An 18187-nucleotide genomic window follows, 5' to 3' on the forward strand; every position below is an offset into this window, starting at 1 on the left:
CTCTATGGGAACTAGATGTCGACGACTCAATAATCCATGGCGAACGTACTACTACAGTCCGCCGGACATCCGCCGAGTAGGTACTGTAGTAGAGGTGCCGGTCTACTCAACTTGTTGCCGGACGTGGCAATGATCCTTTTCATGTCGATCTCTAAGATCGGACCGACGATACGTCTTCCTGCAGAATTGACATGCATAAGTATCTCCCGATTGATGAGCGCTTTTCATATGTCGGTTCAAGCAGCCGCCTCTGCGATACTGCTTCCCGCACCCTTCCACTGTGCACTTCACGGTGCGCCGAAAAGGATCGTGAGTGCGCGAATGGGACGTGAGAGCCGCCCGTTTGGGGAACACTTTCGGACAGATGGTACATGCGAATGGCCCGTCGTGACTCTTCTTGTGGTTGCCAAGTTGGTTTTTCTCTGGGAACGTCTTTGCGCATATTGGACATATATGTTGTCCTTCGTGCTCGTGCATGTGCTCTTCGAGATCGAAAGGAGTGTCGAAGTGTTTCGTGCATACTGCGCACTGAGTTGGACCTCCTTCCCACCGAAATCCCGTGCCTTGAGGGAATTGTGGTTGCATAGATTGGAACGTCTCGGCCGTGGGAGGGCACTCGTGGATCGGAGATTGAGCAGCATCCGAGCAGACTCCGTTGGCAGTATTCCACATTTCTTGACGTTGCACAGTGCCAGTATCACACACTCCTTTTGTCGAGATGACTCTTGTCAGTGCTCCAGTGGTAGTGACACTGGACAGGGGCTGCCGTTCCAGATCTTGCAGAAACATGTCACCTGAGATCCAGTCCTCCCAAACACCATTTTGGTTCCTCTCATATATCCTGGTGGACTGCGAGACGATGTCACATACCCTTGTCCCCTCAGATTCTGTCTGCGAATGGGCTAGCGAGCGTCCGGTATTCTCAAAGCTTTGATGATATGGCCATCTGGCCAAAGAAGCCGCAGGAAAGGTCTGTACCCATGTTTCAGGTTGCACCAGGACAGAAGGAGATTCCGGCAAGCAGGATTGATGGGCTGACACAGAACCTGATATGGGCATGTAGCTCCTGACTGGTGATGCGAAGAAACTGCCATGCCACTGATTTACTGGGGCATTTGTAGATGGCAAGAATGATTCTCCGCCGCCAGCGCAGTTGCTCCAAGCGAAAGGCAAACCGCAGGAGTTTGGAAAGCTGGAGTCGAGGGTAGAAGAAGATGCCGATACTCGGTTGAATGCAGACGAGTCGATTTCGTAGCCCGTTGCAGACGAAGTGGAAGCCACCGTGATACATTCGCCTGAAGGTCGAGAATAGGGAACCATTATGCCGGCTTTTTGAGGAAGCTTGGGAAGCACAGACTTGAGCGCAGTATGCCCTCATCAAAAGCTGAAGGTAGACAAATGTCGACCAAAGCTATCTTGGCCGCGCCTGTGCGGGACTTGGGGAGGCCGTGAGCATCGATGCAAGGAATATCAGAATTGACAACACTGCAGTCTGGACCCTTTAGGGAGGAGTGTGAGGATAACGAGCCATGGTTGCGCCTAAAGTAGCTGCTTCCATGTCGGCAGTGCTTACCCATACGCATTTTTGCAAGAGCACGCAGTGGAGATGTTGATCTTCGCATATCAGTAGGGACCAGTCCTCGAAGTCGGGCTGTTGCAGGGGTGGAGCATAGCTGGAAGGGCTCACAGGTTCAGCAATTCCCGTGTGCAGTGAAGCAAGAAGGGCCTGCGGAACCCAGAGCTTTTGCCGAACGACCCTGGCTGGCTAGATTTATGCAGCTCCGGGAGTTCTTTTCCAATCGACCATCCATAATCTAGCTATTCCCACTGCGTGTTAAGGGTCAGTTGCTCAGCATTTTCAGGCTGTGCCCATCATTAAGCGTTATTTCCGTTGGCCATGCGCAGTCCAGCATTCGATCTTGCATCGTGACCTATCCATGCTGCATCTATCGACCGAGTAGGCCGGCTTGCCCCGCCGATTAGTGGCAGATGGTGACTTAATCTTTCTGCTGGCCAGCAACCATGGCGGTCAAACCATCAACTTGGGCACTCAACTTCTGGACAAGCGCAACCAAGTCTGCGGTATCGGCACTGCCCGAGGCTGATTTTGTGGTGGAGTCCGCCCTCTCAGGTGTTGCTGGTCGAATGGCTGCAGGAGGCACTCTTCGAGTCATTGGAGATCTGGCGTAGTCTTGGGCACCACCAAGACTGAATTGTCCTCCACTCAGAGGACGGCTGGTCAAATGTGGAGCTTTAGCGATTGTCGGACGCGCAGCGAATACCACTCGCATTGACTTTTCGTAAGCCCAAATCAGGGCAAGGAAAGGAACATGAGTGGCTTTGAGGACTGCAATCCGAATGCGCCGGACGTCTTCGGATGGTAGAACAAGCCGCAGTGGTCGCAGTAGTATCAAGGGGAACAAATTCAAGGGTGGCATGAAGTAGGTCAAGCGTCGAGATGTACTGCTCTCCAAGACGTAGATGGAGTACTGGAAGAGGTATTCCTCTCTGGCATGGGCCATGACCTATACCGACCAATCAGATGACATGCTGCATGGTGTGGCGGCTAATTCAAGGTGGTCGCGGTTATGCGACCATGCGCAACACGATGGAGATTTGAGGGCAGTATGAACAAGCTTACCTCCGTTAACGAGTTTGACACCAAAGAAACAAGTGACGTGATGAGGAGGATGTTGGTAAGACACACGAAAATGAGCCTGTTCAAGGTGCAATGTTAGCATCTCTCATCGCACGCGCTCAGGCTGACTGCTTCCGCCGCGCCCAATGGCTATATCAAGAAGTGGGAATTTAAGCGCCGAGCCCCTGCTGGGGCTGAGCAAATGCAGCAATGTCATGGATGCGTAGGGAGTGGCGGTGTACACATACATCAAAGTATATCCGAACAACGGGGAGATCTATGGCATGTTAGCATCACTCTTTGACGACGACCGGCCAGGGTACCTACCTTGACAGCCATGTCAAAACCGAGATAACTTGACCTGTTTGGATGGTTAGTCCGTACTTGATGCGCGAGCGTTGCATGCCTACCCAAAGAAGACCTTGATCAGAAGCCAGCTCATGTCGTTGATGGTCATGCGGTCTCTTGCAAGCATAGTAAAAGTGGTCAAGAACCCTATTTGCGGTGTGTCAGGGCGCAGTCCAGGTTACGTCAACGGCATGCTGGTCGCCCTTACCAAGATAAAGCACAATGATCACTGGCAGGAACCTGCAAAACGCTTTTGTCTGGCCTTTGTCAGTCGCTTGCGATATGTCTTTTAGTGCTATCGCTTACCATTTCCTTCAAGACAGGGATCTTTGCGTTATATCAGTAAAGGTTGTCTGATGAGCATCAACGGAGCTTCTTACCAGGCTGCCGAAGTAGGGATTCAGACTCATCACAGAGAATATCCTGGAGAGATCAGCTTCGCTTGCTAACACTGGTTGAGGGTAGCCAACCTTGGAACCAAAAACAGTGCTACCAAGGACAAGGTATCAAAAGCTACATCAGTGATGTAGTCGCTGTTTTTGAGCAAGCCGATAGCCCCTGTTCAAGTTTTAGTGGCAAGTCAAAGCACAACTGGATTGACTGACTTATCACAACAAAAGCAGCGCTTACTCCGATGATGGCAATGTCCCAGAGTGACCAGAAATCAGTTTGGTAGAACATGAAGCCAGCATCCTTGATCTCGCCAAACTCATCATATGCGAATGCTGCAATCCAAACGTACAACAAGGCCTCGGTCGCTGTGACGTGCGTTGGATTCCGTTCCACAAGGACTGAATAGTATAGGACCAGGAAGGATATGAAAAATGCAATCTGGAATGCCTTTTGATATTTGGGAACCCGCAAGCGAGTGAAGGGGTCAGCGACACGCTTGTTGTAGCTGCGAGGCTTTTTAACAGCATGAACAGACAGTGACTCCCAGAAGATGACGTCGCCGTTCCAGATGTCTTCCACAATCTTTTGAACTGGAGCCTGAGAGAGAAATTTCTTCGCGTCCGCTATGGCCGCAATCTCCAATGCATTCATGCCCGCCATCGACTGATCGAGGTCTAGTCGTGAGCCTCCACTTGGATCTTCTCTAAAGCTGGCCGAAGTTCCTATTGGATTGTCGACAGAGACGCGTTTGGGAGGACGAAGGCCGCCGTAGTCGCCCGAAGGAGAGCGAATCAGGCGTGAGGTCTCGTCAAAGGTCTCATTTTCCTGCTCACCAGAGCCGTTGGGTGCGGCTTGGGACTGCTGAGACGCGTCTGGACGCTCAGGAAGTTCGTAAAGGAGATAGTCGATCAGTTCTTTTTCGGATAGAAATGTCAAAAACTGCCACGCCACCAATTCGCACGCAAGAGCCCTGCTTTCGTTAAGTCCACTGTCAGTGACGCCCGAGTCATTAGTGAAAAGATACCGCGCTGCCAGCAGCGCAGCAACAACTCCTGGATGGTGACATTCCTCGCTCAATTTGGAGATCAGCGGCTTCAATGTCTGGCCAGCAACAGATGTGCGAAGCTGCTCATACGTATACGCCGCGTCGATGGCTTTACCGACGAAAGTGAAGAGCTTGAAGGTGACATCTGAAAAGCTCTCGTTTGTGTCGATGATTGGCACGTCGTCCTCCATCCACTGGAAAAACCTGCTTGACCGCGGTGTTTGAGGGTTGTTGGTAGCCATGACGGAGTCAACGTAAGTTTTGAGGTTGAAGTGAAGACTGCGTCCACGCATAGCAAATATCCTCTCTACTCATTAGGTTATTTGAGCATCACACCTCGAGGCTCGTCTTCTGCTCCATCCTGGTCGTACAGTTCACAGATGCAGGTACAACGAAGTGTGCACAGTAGGGGAGGTTCAAGTTACAGGCCGCCCTAATTCGTCCTATGCTTGGCAACGTGCTGCTTTTACAGTGGTGTTTCTGTTGTCAACCATCTGCGCGGCAGGCGATGCTGGATCAGTGATAATATGCCATAACTGTGCACCTAAAACCAACGAAGCAGGCTTTGAGATGAATCGTCTGCGACTTTGCACCTCACGCTGATCAAGCAGAATCTTTGTGCTGGCCTGACTCGCGCGGAACCAGTATCAAGCGGCTCCTGCATGCTCTGAAGTGATACGGCGTCCCAAGGTTAGTCCATTGCGGCAATGACGCCGGTAATTCCTGCAAATCTCCCAGCCTTGCTTAGTAAGTCGGCAAGCCTGGCAACGCTCATCTCGAATTCTTTTTCTCTGAAGACGGCTCGCCACCTCAAATTCCACCTGATATACATATCCAGACGACCTATCTCCCAGAACCATCTGCACATCATCAAACCACAGAACCACCATGTCAACAACTTCAGAGCCCCTCCCTCCGCTCTCAGCGGCGGACTTTAGGATCTTCAACCGCCTCGCGGAGGAAATGGAGTACTACCACAGCCGTTTCCGTGCTACTTGGGACGCATTGTACGCCGGCACAGCCCCAGGGAAATCCAAGTTATCTCCAATGCAATTGATCAACATGGGCATCCAATTCTGTCAGCACCTCGAAGGTCACCACAACATTGAAGAAGCCCACTGGTTTCCTTTCCTCGCTCAGAAAATGGAAGGATTCCGACCACGTCATTTCGCAAAGGACCAACACAAGGAGATCCACAAAGGCCTTGAAGCGCTCATGCCGTATCTGCTCGAGTGCAAGCGAGGAGATCGAGAACTGCGCAGAGAAGAAGTGCGCACCATCATGGATTTGTTCAGCGACGTCCTATGGCGTCATCTCGACGAAGAAGTGAAAGAACTCGAGGCGGAGAATATGAGGAAGTACTGGACAAAAGAAGAGATGAGGAGGTTTCCATTCTGAACGATTCCATACCTTGAAGTCGGACTAGACACACGGTACACCTCTACAGCGTTTCCACCGAGCGACAACAGCACGCCACATCATACCAGTACGGTCTCGCCAGCGATAAGCTCCAACAACGTAGGACTTACCTCGATCGGCAGGCTGAGTATCGTGTGCGACGTCCCAGTGAGCCGGAATGACTGGCGTAGTGAGATCTACGACCTCCAATTACCACTATCAGCACTTGCCGGCCAAAACATCACCTACGAAGGCAGGATTAAGAGGCACGCATACTTTATACGAACGCCCTCTCACTTCCGCCGGCACCATCTCCGACAAGGCAATCCGGCCCACGCCCAGTTCATATACATCACGGGTACTCTCCAGTCCCTGGAGCGGAGCAAGATCTCTACGCATTCACCAGCAGTCGAATAATACCTCACCTTCATTACCACTTTCGGCTTCCCGCCTTCACATGACTGGATGAGAATTAATGCGAGGGTTTATACATTTGAGTCGTCAAAATTCGGTTAACTTACAGAGGATGGCAGTGGTCGTATGCAAACGCGGCGCTTCACTCTGACTTACTAAGTTCGAGGACAACGTACCATAACTGGGTCGGCGGCAGGTATCCAATCCGGCGCTGCGTTGGGATCTAGAGACATATGGTGTTGGCCATCCCTGTCCAGGCAATGAAAGTCTTATGCGCCTCAAAAGATTCCTTCGAAAAGAAAACAGTTGTTGATTAAACTTCAAATAAATGACACACAGTAAGGGTGAAAAAGTGTCGCTCTACAACAGAGTTCCCTTAACAAAAGAGGTCCAATTCCTCTCAAACAAAACCTCCCCTTGGGGGGTTTCCTTAGGGGGATGTTTTCTCCCACTACCAAGGAGTTTTTTTGCATTTTTTTTTTGGACGAAAGCTGGATTTGAACCATGGATTGAAAGGCGGTGCAGGAGGCGGTGCAGTATTCTGCCAACCTGCAGTCGTGCTTGTGTTGCAGCGAAATGCCACACAACTTGGTCCGCCGAAACATCGTTGAGCCCGATTCGGCCAGACGTGTATATCTGGGCGTTGACCACGGTGATACTGTGCGCGCCAGCCACATACCAGACAATATCAAGATATCATTCAATACTCGCATTTCGAACTGCATCTACAACGTCCAATGCTACAAGACAGCGCATGATGTTTTGGGCATACTCACACTATCACTTCAGTATTCAGTAGAAGGATCAGGGTAAAGGCAACGTGCAGGGTATTCGGATTTGGGTTTGCGACACTGGCTGGGAATCTGGGGAACCTCGGGTCACTATCCCCTTGACACTGCACATGATACAACTGTAGGAAAACAGTCCTGACAGCCCGGCTACTGGAAAGGCATTATGGAGATTAGTTGAATTATGTATGTTGTATTGCATATTCGTCCATTGTTCGTGTCAATGCTTTTGTCCATCGCAGTGGTGGAACTCGCTGTCGACCCAGGGAATAATAACAGCCCAACTTGATAACCGCCAGCATCATTTCGACAAAGGATATGTTGTAGAGTGATGAACACCAGCCGAGAGCCCGCAACCCCTGTCCATATTCGAGAAAAAATGCCCGAAAAAAGAGCTTGCGCCTCTGCTCATATCTATGCAAATAGTGATATTCAATTTTGTACAAAGGAGATTGTCGAGTGGGATCAAGCGCCTCGAGTGGCCGCTGACTGGTGGCCGCCTTCGTTGAGCATCCGGCATCTCGTAGCCAACGGCCAAGGTGTCCGTCAGCGTGTAGGAGGACATCGTCATGACCAGCTCACCAGACCAGAGATCTGACAAATTGTAGCATTGTGGAAGAACAGTATCCTGTTTCCCAGATGGAGTGGTGTCGTTCATTGCGGCAATGTGTGATTTCCAACCAGTGTAGGTCTCGGAAGAGCGTCCATCCATGAGACTGAAAGACCGGCTCGAAAGGCTCTTGACTGGATCGCGGCACTGGATGAAGCCGGACAAAGCAGCATTCGTGAGCAGTGTTGATACAAAATGCAAACATGCTCGGCCTGATACCATCGCACTCGCCTAAGCCGGGCAGTCACTGAGACCCGGCGCGGTGGGATAGTACCAAGCAGCCGTTGCAATGATGATGTACAGTATCATCAATAGAACACCCTCCAGCCAGTGAGATTTGCCATCTGCAATCAAATAATTGACCAGCAAGACTGCCACAAAGAGAACAGCAATCTGGAAGCCATCAAAGAACAAGGTCATATCGTCTTTGCCCATGATCCAACCGAGGACCACAACAAAAGGCAAGACCAAGAGGGCAATTTGCATGCTGGATCCGACAGCAACTCCGATAGCCAGATCCATTTTGTCTTTGACTGCCACGGTGACTGCAGTAGTGTGTTCGGCGGCATTTCCGACAATGGGCAACAAGATGAGACCAACGAAGTTCTTGGAGATACCACCACCACAGGTGATGGAATTGATGGAGTCGACCAGATATTCGGCGTTCAGAGCAACAAGAACAGTGGAAGCAGCCAATGTGATGATGGCTGTGGTGATGGATAGAGCCGGCTCCTCTGCCTCCTCCTCTCTTGGTGCGTCAAAGTCGTCTTGTCTCTGATCAGGTGTTCTTTTGCGGTATTTCTCCGGAATCACGGTTTTCTTGAACTTCTCACCAACATTTCGTTTCTTGTTCTTCTCGCCTGGAGTGTTGTAGATTTCTGCGTGACTCTTCAATTGGAAGAATAGGTAGCAGGCATAGACGAGCAAGAGAAGCACAGCTGTAGCTCTGCTGACTGAGGCCACACCCGGCTTGGTGCTTGTTTCACCGGTGGTTGTAGTTGATATGTCTGCCCATTCTTCAAAAGCAGTGGGAATGATCAGACTAGCCACAGCCAAGAATAGAAGACTGGATGCAGTTTGTGCCACGGTCAGGTTGAATGCTTGTTCCATGCGATTGACACCACCAAAGAAGAAGCACATGCCCATGACCAGGAGCAAGTTCGAGAGCATACTGCCAATGAGTGAAGTTTGGACGATCAACACTTGATCCTTGGCCAACGCGATGATCGATACAATCAATTCGACGGCGTTTCCAAAGGAGGCGTTGAGCAAACCGCCCAGGACTTCTCCGACACGCAGCGCAATTTCTTCGGTTGCGTAGCTTAGCATACCTGCCAAGGGAATGATGGCGATGAAGTTGATAACAAAGACGGCCACTGGACTGATCTTTGCGTAATAGACGGCGATACCGATAGGGGAGAAAATCAAAAGCACATTGACCCAGGAGTTGAATATCGTCGCGCGAATTTGGCTCCACAGAGTGTACTTTTTCTTCACCTTGCCATTGTTGTTGTCAGGTTCCTCATCCGTTTTCTCTTTTTTGCTGAACAACTTCTTCAGACCATGCTTTTCTTCTTTGGAGGTCGTTGTACGGTTTCGGACCGCGCCGTTACCGGTGCCGTTGACCACGGTGTCAGAGCTGGTTTCCGTGCGCGAAGGTTCATTTTCCTCTTTGATACCTTTGACTGGTTCGGGACTTTGGGCGCGTGGAATCGAGATGTCGTCGCCAGGAGGATATGATCTAGTGGCGGATGAGATTGCAGGCTCGGTACCCGCATGTCGTGGGGGCTTTTGTCTGCGATCTTCCGAGAGTCTGTAGTCGTTGGGATCATCTGTAAGTGTTGCTGTCAAGGGCGAGTCGTTTGGGGTATCGTCTCCCCGAAGCGCACCCCCTGTCATGGGCTCCCGATCTTGTTGGCCCTCCTCCGTTGTGCGCATCGTGTTTGATCTTGTGTTGGGCCTCCATTTTGCAAAGGGATTCCCGAAACTCGACTTGCCGTCCACAGGGTCATTGTACCAAGCGGCATACTTCGCCTCGCGACGGTATTTGTCTGTCATTCGAGGTCAGTAGAGGCAGATGACTGCGAGCGACGTGATAACCTACGCATTGTTTCTGGTGTTGCCTTTTCTTCCTAGGCCATCTCAATGCGCGCTTCAGTTCGAGGCTGAATTGAGACGCTGTTGGAAATCGTAGCCGTGTGGAATGTGGGTGCAACATGTACGGTGCCTGATTTTGGTAGAGAAGTCTGGAATGCGGTTGCCTTTTAATGCAGAATGGACAGCCAGGAAAAAGGCATGGGGGAAACAAGCAGAGGAGCAGCGTCTAGGGTTACTAGTACCTTAGGTAGGTATGACTGACGGAACAAGCAAACAACACGAGAGGATCAAGGCCTTGGGCAATGCAAGATTCTCTGGTTGGTTAGAGGCATAGCAAGGGGTTGCTCAAACCGTTTGGCACATCTTGTGGCGTATGGTGATTCGACCACCGTGAAAGCGAGAGTGAAGAAATGTGTGTTTTGTTGTCTCCTCTTTTGGGGCTGTGCAAATGTCAATATCGCATGCAATATGATGAAACTCGGGAAGATCGAGCATCTCCAGGTTCTCCACCCGGCGCCTCTTTTTCCTCCTCTTGGTGGCCATGGGCTGTGCCTACAAGTGATTTGTATATCATATCGCATGGATTTCCTATATAATGTCTATCTCGCGAGGATCAAAAGGCAGTGCTCTACAGCCCGTCGTGACTCTGGATCGGCCCCCTTTGGGATTTCTCTACGCGACTCCGTCTCACTCTCGTCCAGGTCTCTCTACCTAGGAAGCCAAGACGTACTCCCCCTAACTGTACGGCCCGCTATTGCTTAGACCGCCTTGGCGGCATGCTTGGCCTCGGTCACAGAATTCAACTTCAGTGCCAGAATGCCAGTTGCCTGCGTCACCAGCATCTGATTCTGGTGACCTCCGGGCGTCCACCACCAATCCAAGCAATTTCAAGCACCCAAGCCAAGACAATTTGTCGGTGGCCCAAAACCTGATATTCAGAATTTGTACTTCCCACCTGTCGCCTGCGTTAATCGTCGATTGGTAGGAAGTGTAACCGGCATGATTGAGGTCATGATCGATATCACAGAACTTTCGGAAAGAAATACCATGACCACGGTCACAACTCACCGCCCCCAAACCAATCGGTTTGCACGAGGTATCAGCCACAGGTGAGAGATCTTACCCCTGCTGCGCCACTATTTCGTCACCAATATCACTGGAATTCTTGACCTGAATACTCGCACCCAGGTAGTAAGTGTGAATTGTTAAAGCCAACCCGTATTCCATACGACCAACTGTGCCACGATCCTTGCGTAGAGTGAGTTCATGTCCTGTAAGACACAGCAAAAAGCCGCGCCAAAGCATTGCCTCACTGGAGTGTGGCTGTTGCTTAGCTTTTTGTTTGCGTAACACTGTAGCTAGTATATTCCTGCGGTGATAATTCACACTCGTCATGCACTTGCGTGATGCCACTCGGTGATTGACTTCTTCATGTCCGTCAATGCAGAAAAGCCAACTGCAACTAGGACCCAAATCACGATGACTATCAGTGGAACAGCCAAATTTCTGGGGTAAGGCTAGTGAGGCTTGTCGATCAGCCTTGTTGCCTGTGACCAGTGGGTAATGACTAAGCGCAATGCTAGCGACAAAAATTCTGGGCGGTAAAGCGCATCGTGATGGGCACCTTCAACCTAGTCACAACATTGAAACATAGTATCAACGCAAATTACGACCGAAGATGTTGATGGGGTCCTACGACTGAACTTTTTGCTCTGCATCCCAGTCAGACAGGAAGGTGTGGTTGAAAATGATCGATCCAGATGAAGTTCCCTGGGGCTCGCATTGCGTGGCATTATCCTTCCATAATGCCTCCAATTCAAAGCCTTTGTCGCAGGCGCCCACAGCATCGAAGGCTGATCCGATACTCAAGCACTACTGGTGCTGTGCAACCTTCGGACCTGCTCCCTAGCTTTCTACGATTGTGGGAGAATGATCTAATGAGCGAAGCTGACTCTTATCACCCGCCGCATATAGGTACGTTCTTAGCGGCTGCCTAAAAGGCCATGCTGACTGCGAGGAGGAATATGTGTCAGTGGTGGTCCAGATTCCATGGCATTGGCATGGCTTTTGAAGCAATTGCCAAAGCTAGATAAGAGACTACAAGCGGTCGAGCCTATTGCCTTCATTGTCGACCATAAGGCACGAAATGGAAGCCGGGAGGAGGCCGAATTCGTCTCAAATGAACTTGACAAAATGGGTACAGTGTGATAGCTGTTTTTTTTTTGGCTACGCTAACTATTCAAGACGTCAAAAGTGTCATTTTGAGTATGCAATGGTCTGGCACTCTAGACCCGTCCGAGTTATCGGACTTTGAGTTCAGGGCCCGGGTTTCACGTTATAGATTGATCGCATCGGCTGCGATCCGAAGGAAGATCAGACATCTCTTCGTAGGACACCACCAAGATGACCAGGTCGAGACAGTTTTAATGCGACTAATTCGAAACTCGACGACATCAACGGCTTTCCTCGGCTTGCAGGGCATGGCTGATCGCACCACAATCCCTTGCTGCGAAAGCATCCGAGGCGCTCACGAAAGGCCACCGTATGAGCGATTCGAGCAATGGCATCAGACTCCTGATACTGCTCAACTCAATTCCAAGATGGAAAATTCGACGTTGGACCAGGACCACCTCAATCGCGGCAAAGTTGTGACAGTATCTCGCCCAGGAGGGCTTCAGATCCACCGGCCATTATTGCCCTTCCCCAAGTCGAGACTTGTCGATATTTGCGAAAGCAATCACATCAAATATGTCAAAGACAAGACAAACGAGGATCCAACATTGACATTAAGAAACGCGGTCAGGTATATGAGAGCGAAGTATACCTTGCCTCGAGCTCTGATGGCCGAATCAATGCTACACTTGCTCCAATGGGCGCAGACTTCTGCACAAGATCTGGTTGAAAGGGGAACCCGGCTGCTCAATATGGTCGATGTGGTGACTTTCGACCTACGATCGGGAATGATGACCATAAGTGTCGCCAGTGAATTCGTCCAAGCTTGTCAGAAACTGCAGTCAGGTGCGAATGCACTTGCGCAACTTACAAGCGTGGTGAGCTGCCAGCACAGGGCCGCCATTCCGACCCTTGTGTCTCATCAGAACCTCGAGGACTTTCTGCAAATTATGCAATCTCCGGAGCTACGGCGAACCACCATCCAGCAAGTCCTGCTTGAGAGGTTGCAGAGCGCCTCCCAGGATGCGTCAGGTTCCGTGCTTGTGAGGCTGGCTAGGCCACCTATGCGTCCTGCTGAAGTTGCGCTTGCCACTCAAGGATTTTCTCCCTCCGCCCCGAGAGATGATGACCTGCCAAATGAAGATGGCATATGGTCCGAATGGCTGTTGTGGGATCATCGCTACTGGATACGAGTCAGGACCAAGAATGCTAGTCGACTCGAGCAGATTGCAGTTCGCCCTTTTCAGGTAGCGGATGAAGGTCACCTGCGCCAGATGGTCAAGCAAGAACGAGACGAGCTTCACAGCATGTTGGCTGAAGCAGCTCCGGGAAAGCTGAGATATACTTTACCGATCCTGACATTTCTGGGCGAGATCTCTGTCTTTCCAACACTGAATGTTCTCATACAAAGGCCGCCGACCGAAAAGTTGGATTCGACCCTGAACGAGCATCCGTTACTTGAGTGGGAAGCCTGCTACAAAGCCATTGACCAACCTTTCATCAACGAGCGGAAGTCGACTATTGAGTGGAGGAATGCTCAGATCAAGCGGCTCTGAGTGACATGCAATGTCGTATTTGACCCTACTTCTCCGTCGTCTTTCCCGCATACATATGTCGTACAACAGCTGTCCTATATCTGCCTTACTTCATCCCTTTCACACGGAATGCCCTGAAGCATGTCAGGGTGTGCATGATTGGCGTTTTGGGACAGCACCTCATTCGGAGTTTGACCGCTGCACCAATTCATACTCATGCAAGCGAGACCATTCTCAATTTGACGCAATGCGACAAGTCTCCGAGCATCGACCGAAACTGTCATGCATGCTCACCATGGGAGACTGTGCGATCTTGCTTTTGTTTCCCCGCATTGGTATGGACGATCGTCATGGCATGTAGTCAACCTTTCTCTTATAAGCCAACAGGTGGAGAGGGGTGGAGATGAAAATGGGGTTAGTCGAGAACCTCGGTCATCAGCGCCAAACGATTGCTTTGGATATATCTGAGGCATAAATCTCAGTGCCGGTGTTCCGACTCTGCAACTCTTTCACACTGTCGCAGAATCACGAAAACATGGCTACGCAAACAATTCCAGAGGCGCTGACTGCTCCCGCGCAACGATTTGGCAATGCGCCACCATTCCCAGAGGACGTCCCAACGGCTCCTTTACTACGCTTGTCGTTGGCCAAACTAATCGAGCGCGATGCCGATGAAATCCATCGATTTCAACGTGCATGCGAGGACCTTGGCTTCTTCTATCTAGATCTGTCAGGCCCTGGCGATTCCCTGCTCGCCGACGCAGACCAGCTTTTCAAAGTCGGCGAGCAATTGTTTGATCTGCCTGTTGAGGAGAAACAAAAGTACGACTTCATGCACAAGAATTCCTACTTCGGATATAAAGGCTTCGGAGCGAATGTGGTCGACAGAAAAGGCAATCTAGACCGAAATGAATTCTACAATGTAAGTCTGGCCCGGCAGAGCTGACGATCAGTGTCTGACATCTGTAGGTATCGAAAGACGATATGTACGGACTATCAGACCAGTGGCCAGCTCCCGATGTTCTCAGCTCAAGACGCCCTCTTCTAAAATCCTTCATCGGACAAGCGCATGGCATTGTCACGCTCGTCCTAGAACTGCTCAACGAGCATCTCCGTCTGCCTCCGAACACATTGCAAGATATGCACCGTCTGGAAGGCCACTCTGGGGACCAAATTCGCTTCATCAAGGCCCCACCACAGCCAGTCAACGATCGAAGGACAGCACTGGGCGAGCACACCGATTTCGGCAGCGTGACCGTTCTGTTCAACCGCCTGGGTGGACTGCAGGTTCTGCCTCCAGGCCGCGACGCAGAGTGGTGTTATGTCAAGCCTCTGCCCCACCACGCCATCATCAATCTAGGTGATGCTATGGTCAAGTTCACCAACGGCCTCTTGCGATCGAACATCCACCGTGTTATGGCGCCACCTGGTGAGCAAGCAGATTATACGCGGTACTCGCTTGTCTACTTCAATCGACCTGAGAACGATGTCATGCTGAAGAGACTGGATACTAGCGAGTTGATTCCGCCATTGGATGAGGATGAGGTAGAAGAGGAGATCAACAGCAAGGACTGGATCATCAGGCGTGCTCTAGGGCACAGGCATGCCATTTACGGTGACAAGGCCTTTGACTTCGACAGGACTAGGGGCACAGAGGCCAAGAGTCAAAGAGCGTACCTTTAAGCGATTGTAGTTCCAGCCAGCGTCACTCTTTTCAGCCTCTACCTCTTTCCTGTATACAATTGTATCATGACATATACTGGAATGGCCTCTTTTGGACCGACCGCAGACTTTTCGTCAGGCAAAATAATCATTCAAAGTTCGTGTCCCGAGAAAATTGTAACTCGCCTGGATATCCACCCTAGCTATTCTGTCTGACAGGCCTACAGTCCCCCAGCTTTTCGGTGGAGTTCTCTGCGACCCTTGTCAGCGTGCCAGAGTTCCTAAATAGGCATAGCTTTTTCTCCCACAGTGACATTTTTCTCACTTTTTGTCCAGCAATAAGACGCAGTCGTCAAATTTCACCGCTCGGAGGCTTGATGATTTTCATCAGCTTGACCCAGCAACATTTAATGTCACCCATGTTCTGTCAGATACTACACCTTGTACTACCATTCTACCTTTCATGACCTCGATATCCTGTTCCAGCTACGGCAATGTTAGCCCCGCCATCACGTCGGCCTGCTCTGCCGACCAGCGTCTCGACTCCCGCTCTTCCTCCATCAATAAAAGCCCTTCGACCTCAGCCCATCACGCGAAGATCAACCCTCAAACGTTCGATCGATGAATCCAGCTTGATGGAGACGCCCTCCAGTCCGTCAAAGCGTTCCCGTGTTACTTTCGATTCCGACGTCGAGATTGTGTCTGCCGATGATGAAGAAGAAAATGACCCTCTCGTGGTCAAGGAACAAGTGCGAAGAGCCATTGAAAGACATCGATTCAATGACAATGATGGTTACGACCGTCTCCAAAGCCTTTTCAATACGCCTCACGAAAGCCCCAATGCACCCTCAACCAAGGCACTGAAAATCCATCTTCAAGCCGTCCTTGCTAATGTGACGGCTCTTACGAAGGATTGTCATGGTCTGGTCAACGCAGTCCTACATAGCGAGTGGGTTGGAAGAGAAGAGTCATACTATGCCCTGTTTGTCAGATTCCTGAACAACTTGGCTGCTGCGCAACGAGGATATCAGCACAGAATCATGTCGGTGTTGGTTGATCTGCTGGGCCCTCAAAAGACGAGAAGAATCGAAGAAGCAAAACCAGTGAGGCAGCCAGTGATTCATCGAAGGGTCTTGCAAGCCATTCGACACATTACTGTCAATGTGCCTTCCGCACCCGCCGCTCTTGCCAACCAAGTCTCATCACGCCTCGAGTTCGACTTCCAAAAGGCCGAAGAGCGGATGACCTACACCAAAAATTTTATGGAAATGATTCGATACGTGCCAGAATTGACGTCCGAAATTCTCACGTGTGTTCTCAGGGAACTCATCAAACTTGATGTTGCGGTTCAGGTCGATCTGGAGGAGGACGAGGACGATGCTGAAGATGATATCCTCAACTACATGTCTTCGTCTATGACGCTTGTCCCGGGTGCATCTCAGGACATGCTCAAGAGTGGCCTCGATGACAACGATGACATGAGCACCACTGACGATGATTCCGACATGGAAGATGACGAAGATGTCGACCCTGCTACCGCTCGCCGGCAAAAGCTGAAGGAAGGCATCAAGCAAATTGACTGGATCATGGATATCCTGTTCCAATACTATGACAAACTAACCACGTCTGCCACACTTCGAGTTCGCGACATAGCTCTGGAGCAGCTCATCACCCACTTTCACAGTCACATCCTCCCAACTTACCGTGCAAGGCATCCTCAATTCCTCGTTTTCCACTTCGCTCAGGCCGATCCAATCACCGTCGACCGCTTCATCAGTTCATGTATCGCGGCTCTTCTTGACAAAAAACAACCACACATCATGCGACACAATGCCGCCGCATATTTCTCGGGTTTCATCGGACGTGGTGCACATGTCTCTTCGCAAGTCGTGCAAAACTGCGTGGCATTGCTGTGCAACAATCTGAACCTTCAACGCAAACAACACGAGCCTTCATGTCGCGGACCTGACATCAAGCGCTACGGTGACTTCTATGCACTCTTCCAAGCCCTTGTCTACATTTTCTGCTTCCGATGGCGGGACCTCGCTTCAGCCAGCTCCGACGACGAGTCCGACTTCGATATTGATGAGGAAGAAGTTGAGACTTACCACTTCACCGAGACACTACGTGAAGCACTCCGTGCGGCAATCTACTCACCTCTCAACCCGCTCAGAGTTTGCACCCCTGTGATTGTCGAGCAGTTTGCCAAGCTTACCCATGCTTTGCAACTCTTTTATGTCTACCCGAAGCTCGAAGAGAACAGACATGTCCGGGTGACCACTCACTGGCAAAGCATGTCTGATTTGAGCATCAGCACTTCCGCTCGTGACTTGAGCTGGGTTGGAGACAATGGCATGCTGGAAGGTTACTTTCCCTATGATCCTTATCATCTCCCAATCAGCAAACATTGGATCGAGGGTGATTACGTGGAATGGAAGGGTATTCCGGGCGAAAAAGAGGACGACACGGACTCTGAGTCTGATGCTGGCATGGATGTCGGTGAAATGGACGAAGATGAGGAGGATGATGGTGTACTCGTTGATGATGACTCTGACGATGAATGATTGCTTAACCTAGTACGGCATTGTCAGGCGTTGGCCGAGACATGGTTCGGTCTCACGATTGTCACGACGAAGTCAATTCACTATGTTTTCTTGTTGCGTTCGAGCGAATGTTTCGAAAAAAGTTTGCATACAAAAGCGGAGGACATCTAGAATAGAAAGAGACGGCCACTTGATACCCATTGCATGTTTGGATGGGAAGACCATGTTCTAGTATTGACGCTTCAAGATGGCAAATGAGATATGATCATTTATTATGTCGATGAACATTTCTGAATACTCCCGTACAACCTTTGTAATGTTCTCTTCTCACCCTAGGACTCGTCGTCCTCCCCTTTAGTCCTGGATGAAATCTGACGAGGCTGAGAGTTTCCCCGCACCCGAAAAAAATATTGGAGCATGACTTTTTTCCAAAGTCGCATGTTCTCAAGATCCAACACCATCTGTCTACACTCATACATACAACTGCCATTCTACCAACTCCATTGCTTCTCAAGACCCTCGGATCGCCATCGACTGAACCCCT

The 18187-nt window shown here is 50.5% G+C and overlaps 7 protein-coding genes across 7 annotated transcripts; 4 read left to right on the forward strand and 3 right to left on the reverse strand.

Moving 5' to 3' along the window:
* Positions 1-102: 102 nt before the first annotated feature.
* EDD37DRAFT_564184 (uncharacterized protein) lies at positions 103-477 on the reverse strand (the record flags this gene model as incomplete). The annotated part of the gene is made up of 1 exon (XM_062813994.1): positions 103-477. One exon carries the CDS (start codon positions 475-477, stop codon positions 103-105), a length of 375 nt encoding a protein of 124 aa, XP_062670070.1.
* A 1181-nt stretch (positions 478-1658) lies between these two features.
* EDD37DRAFT_402729 (uncharacterized protein) lies at positions 1659-4877 on the reverse strand. The gene is made up of 10 exons (XM_062812358.1): positions 3592-4877; positions 3457-3544; positions 3367-3409; positions 3293-3313; positions 3195-3243; positions 3049-3133; positions 2966-2999; positions 2887-2915; positions 2642-2717; positions 1659-2525 (listed from the first exon to the last, which is right to left on the reverse strand). Exons 1-10 carry the CDS (start codon positions 4715-4717, stop codon positions 1998-2000), a joined length of 2079 nt encoding a protein of 692 aa, XP_062670071.1. The 5' UTR covers positions 4718-4877; the 3' UTR covers positions 1659-1997.
* A 1-nt stretch (position 4878) lies between these two features.
* On the forward strand, positions 4879-5911 carry EDD37DRAFT_402717 (uncharacterized protein). The gene has a single exon (XM_062812356.1). It carries the CDS (start codon positions 5313-5315, stop codon positions 5820-5822), a length of 510 nt encoding a protein of 169 aa, XP_062670072.1. The 5' UTR covers positions 4879-5312; the 3' UTR covers positions 5823-5911.
* A 1832-nt stretch (positions 5912-7743) lies between these two features.
* EDD37DRAFT_402830 (Ca2+:H+ antiporter) lies at positions 7744-9880 on the reverse strand. Its single transcript, XM_062812359.1, has 2 exons — positions 9739-9880; positions 7744-9685 (listed from the first exon to the last, which is right to left on the reverse strand). Exons 1-2 carry the CDS (start codon positions 9740-9742, stop codon positions 7866-7868), a joined length of 1824 nt encoding a protein of 607 aa, XP_062670073.1. The 5' UTR covers positions 9743-9880; the 3' UTR covers positions 7744-7865.
* Positions 9881-11536: 1656 nt separating this feature from the next.
* Positions 11537-13459, forward strand: EDD37DRAFT_650073 (cell cycle protein MesJ; the record flags this gene model as incomplete). Its single annotated transcript, XM_062818203.1, has 3 exons — positions 11537-11705; positions 11752-11928; positions 11976-13459. The coding sequence occupies 3 exons, from the start codon at positions 11537-11539 to the stop codon at positions 13457-13459; spliced, it is 1830 nt and encodes a 609-aa protein (XP_062670074.1).
* Positions 13460-13973: 514 nt separating this feature from the next.
* On the forward strand, positions 13974-15121 carry EDD37DRAFT_609198 (uncharacterized protein; the record flags this gene model as incomplete). Its single annotated transcript, XM_062815115.1, has 2 exons — positions 13974-14360; positions 14408-15121. 2 exons carry the CDS (start codon positions 13974-13976, stop codon positions 15119-15121), a joined length of 1101 nt encoding a protein of 366 aa, XP_062670075.1.
* A 332-nt stretch (positions 15122-15453) lies between these two features.
* On the forward strand, positions 15454-17918 carry EDD37DRAFT_630429 (RNA polymerase I-specific transcription initiation factor RRN3). Its single transcript, XM_062816574.1, has one exon. It carries the CDS (start codon positions 15595-15597, stop codon positions 17662-17664), a length of 2070 nt encoding a protein of 689 aa, XP_062670076.1. The 5' UTR covers positions 15454-15594; the 3' UTR covers positions 17665-17918.
* The last annotated feature ends 269 nt before the right edge of the window (positions 17919-18187 follow it).

The sequence above is a fragment of the Exophiala viscosa genome (assembly GCF_022695815.1).
Source record: "Exophiala viscosa unplaced genomic scaffold EDD37scaffold_5, whole genome shotgun sequence".
In the NCBI taxonomy this organism is placed as follows: Eukaryota; Fungi; Ascomycota; class Eurotiomycetes; order Chaetothyriales; family Herpotrichiellaceae; genus Exophiala; species Exophiala viscosa.

Excerpts from the sequence above, each read along its gene's own strand:
- EDD37DRAFT_402729 (XM_062812358.1), bottom strand. The coding sequence starts at position 4,717 with ATGCGTGGACGCAGTCTTCACTTCAACCTCAAAACTTACGTTGACTCC. Across the intron at positions 3,410-3,456 it reads GCACTGTTTTTGGTTCCAAG|GATATTCTCTGTGATGAGTC; the intron begins GTTGGCTACCCT and ends TGATCTCTCCAG. Across the intron at positions 3,314-3,366 it reads ATCCCTACTTCGGCAGCCTG|ATCCCTGTCTTGAAGGAAAT; the intron begins GTAAGAAGCTCC and ends TATAACGCAAAG.
- EDD37DRAFT_402717 (XM_062812356.1), top strand. The coding sequence starts at position 5,313 with ATGTCAACAACTTCAGAGCCCCTCCCTCCGCTCTCAGCGGCGGACTTT.
- EDD37DRAFT_630429 (XM_062816574.1), top strand. The coding sequence starts at position 15,595 with ATGTTAGCCCCGCCATCACGTCGGCCTGCTCTGCCGACCAGCGTCTCG.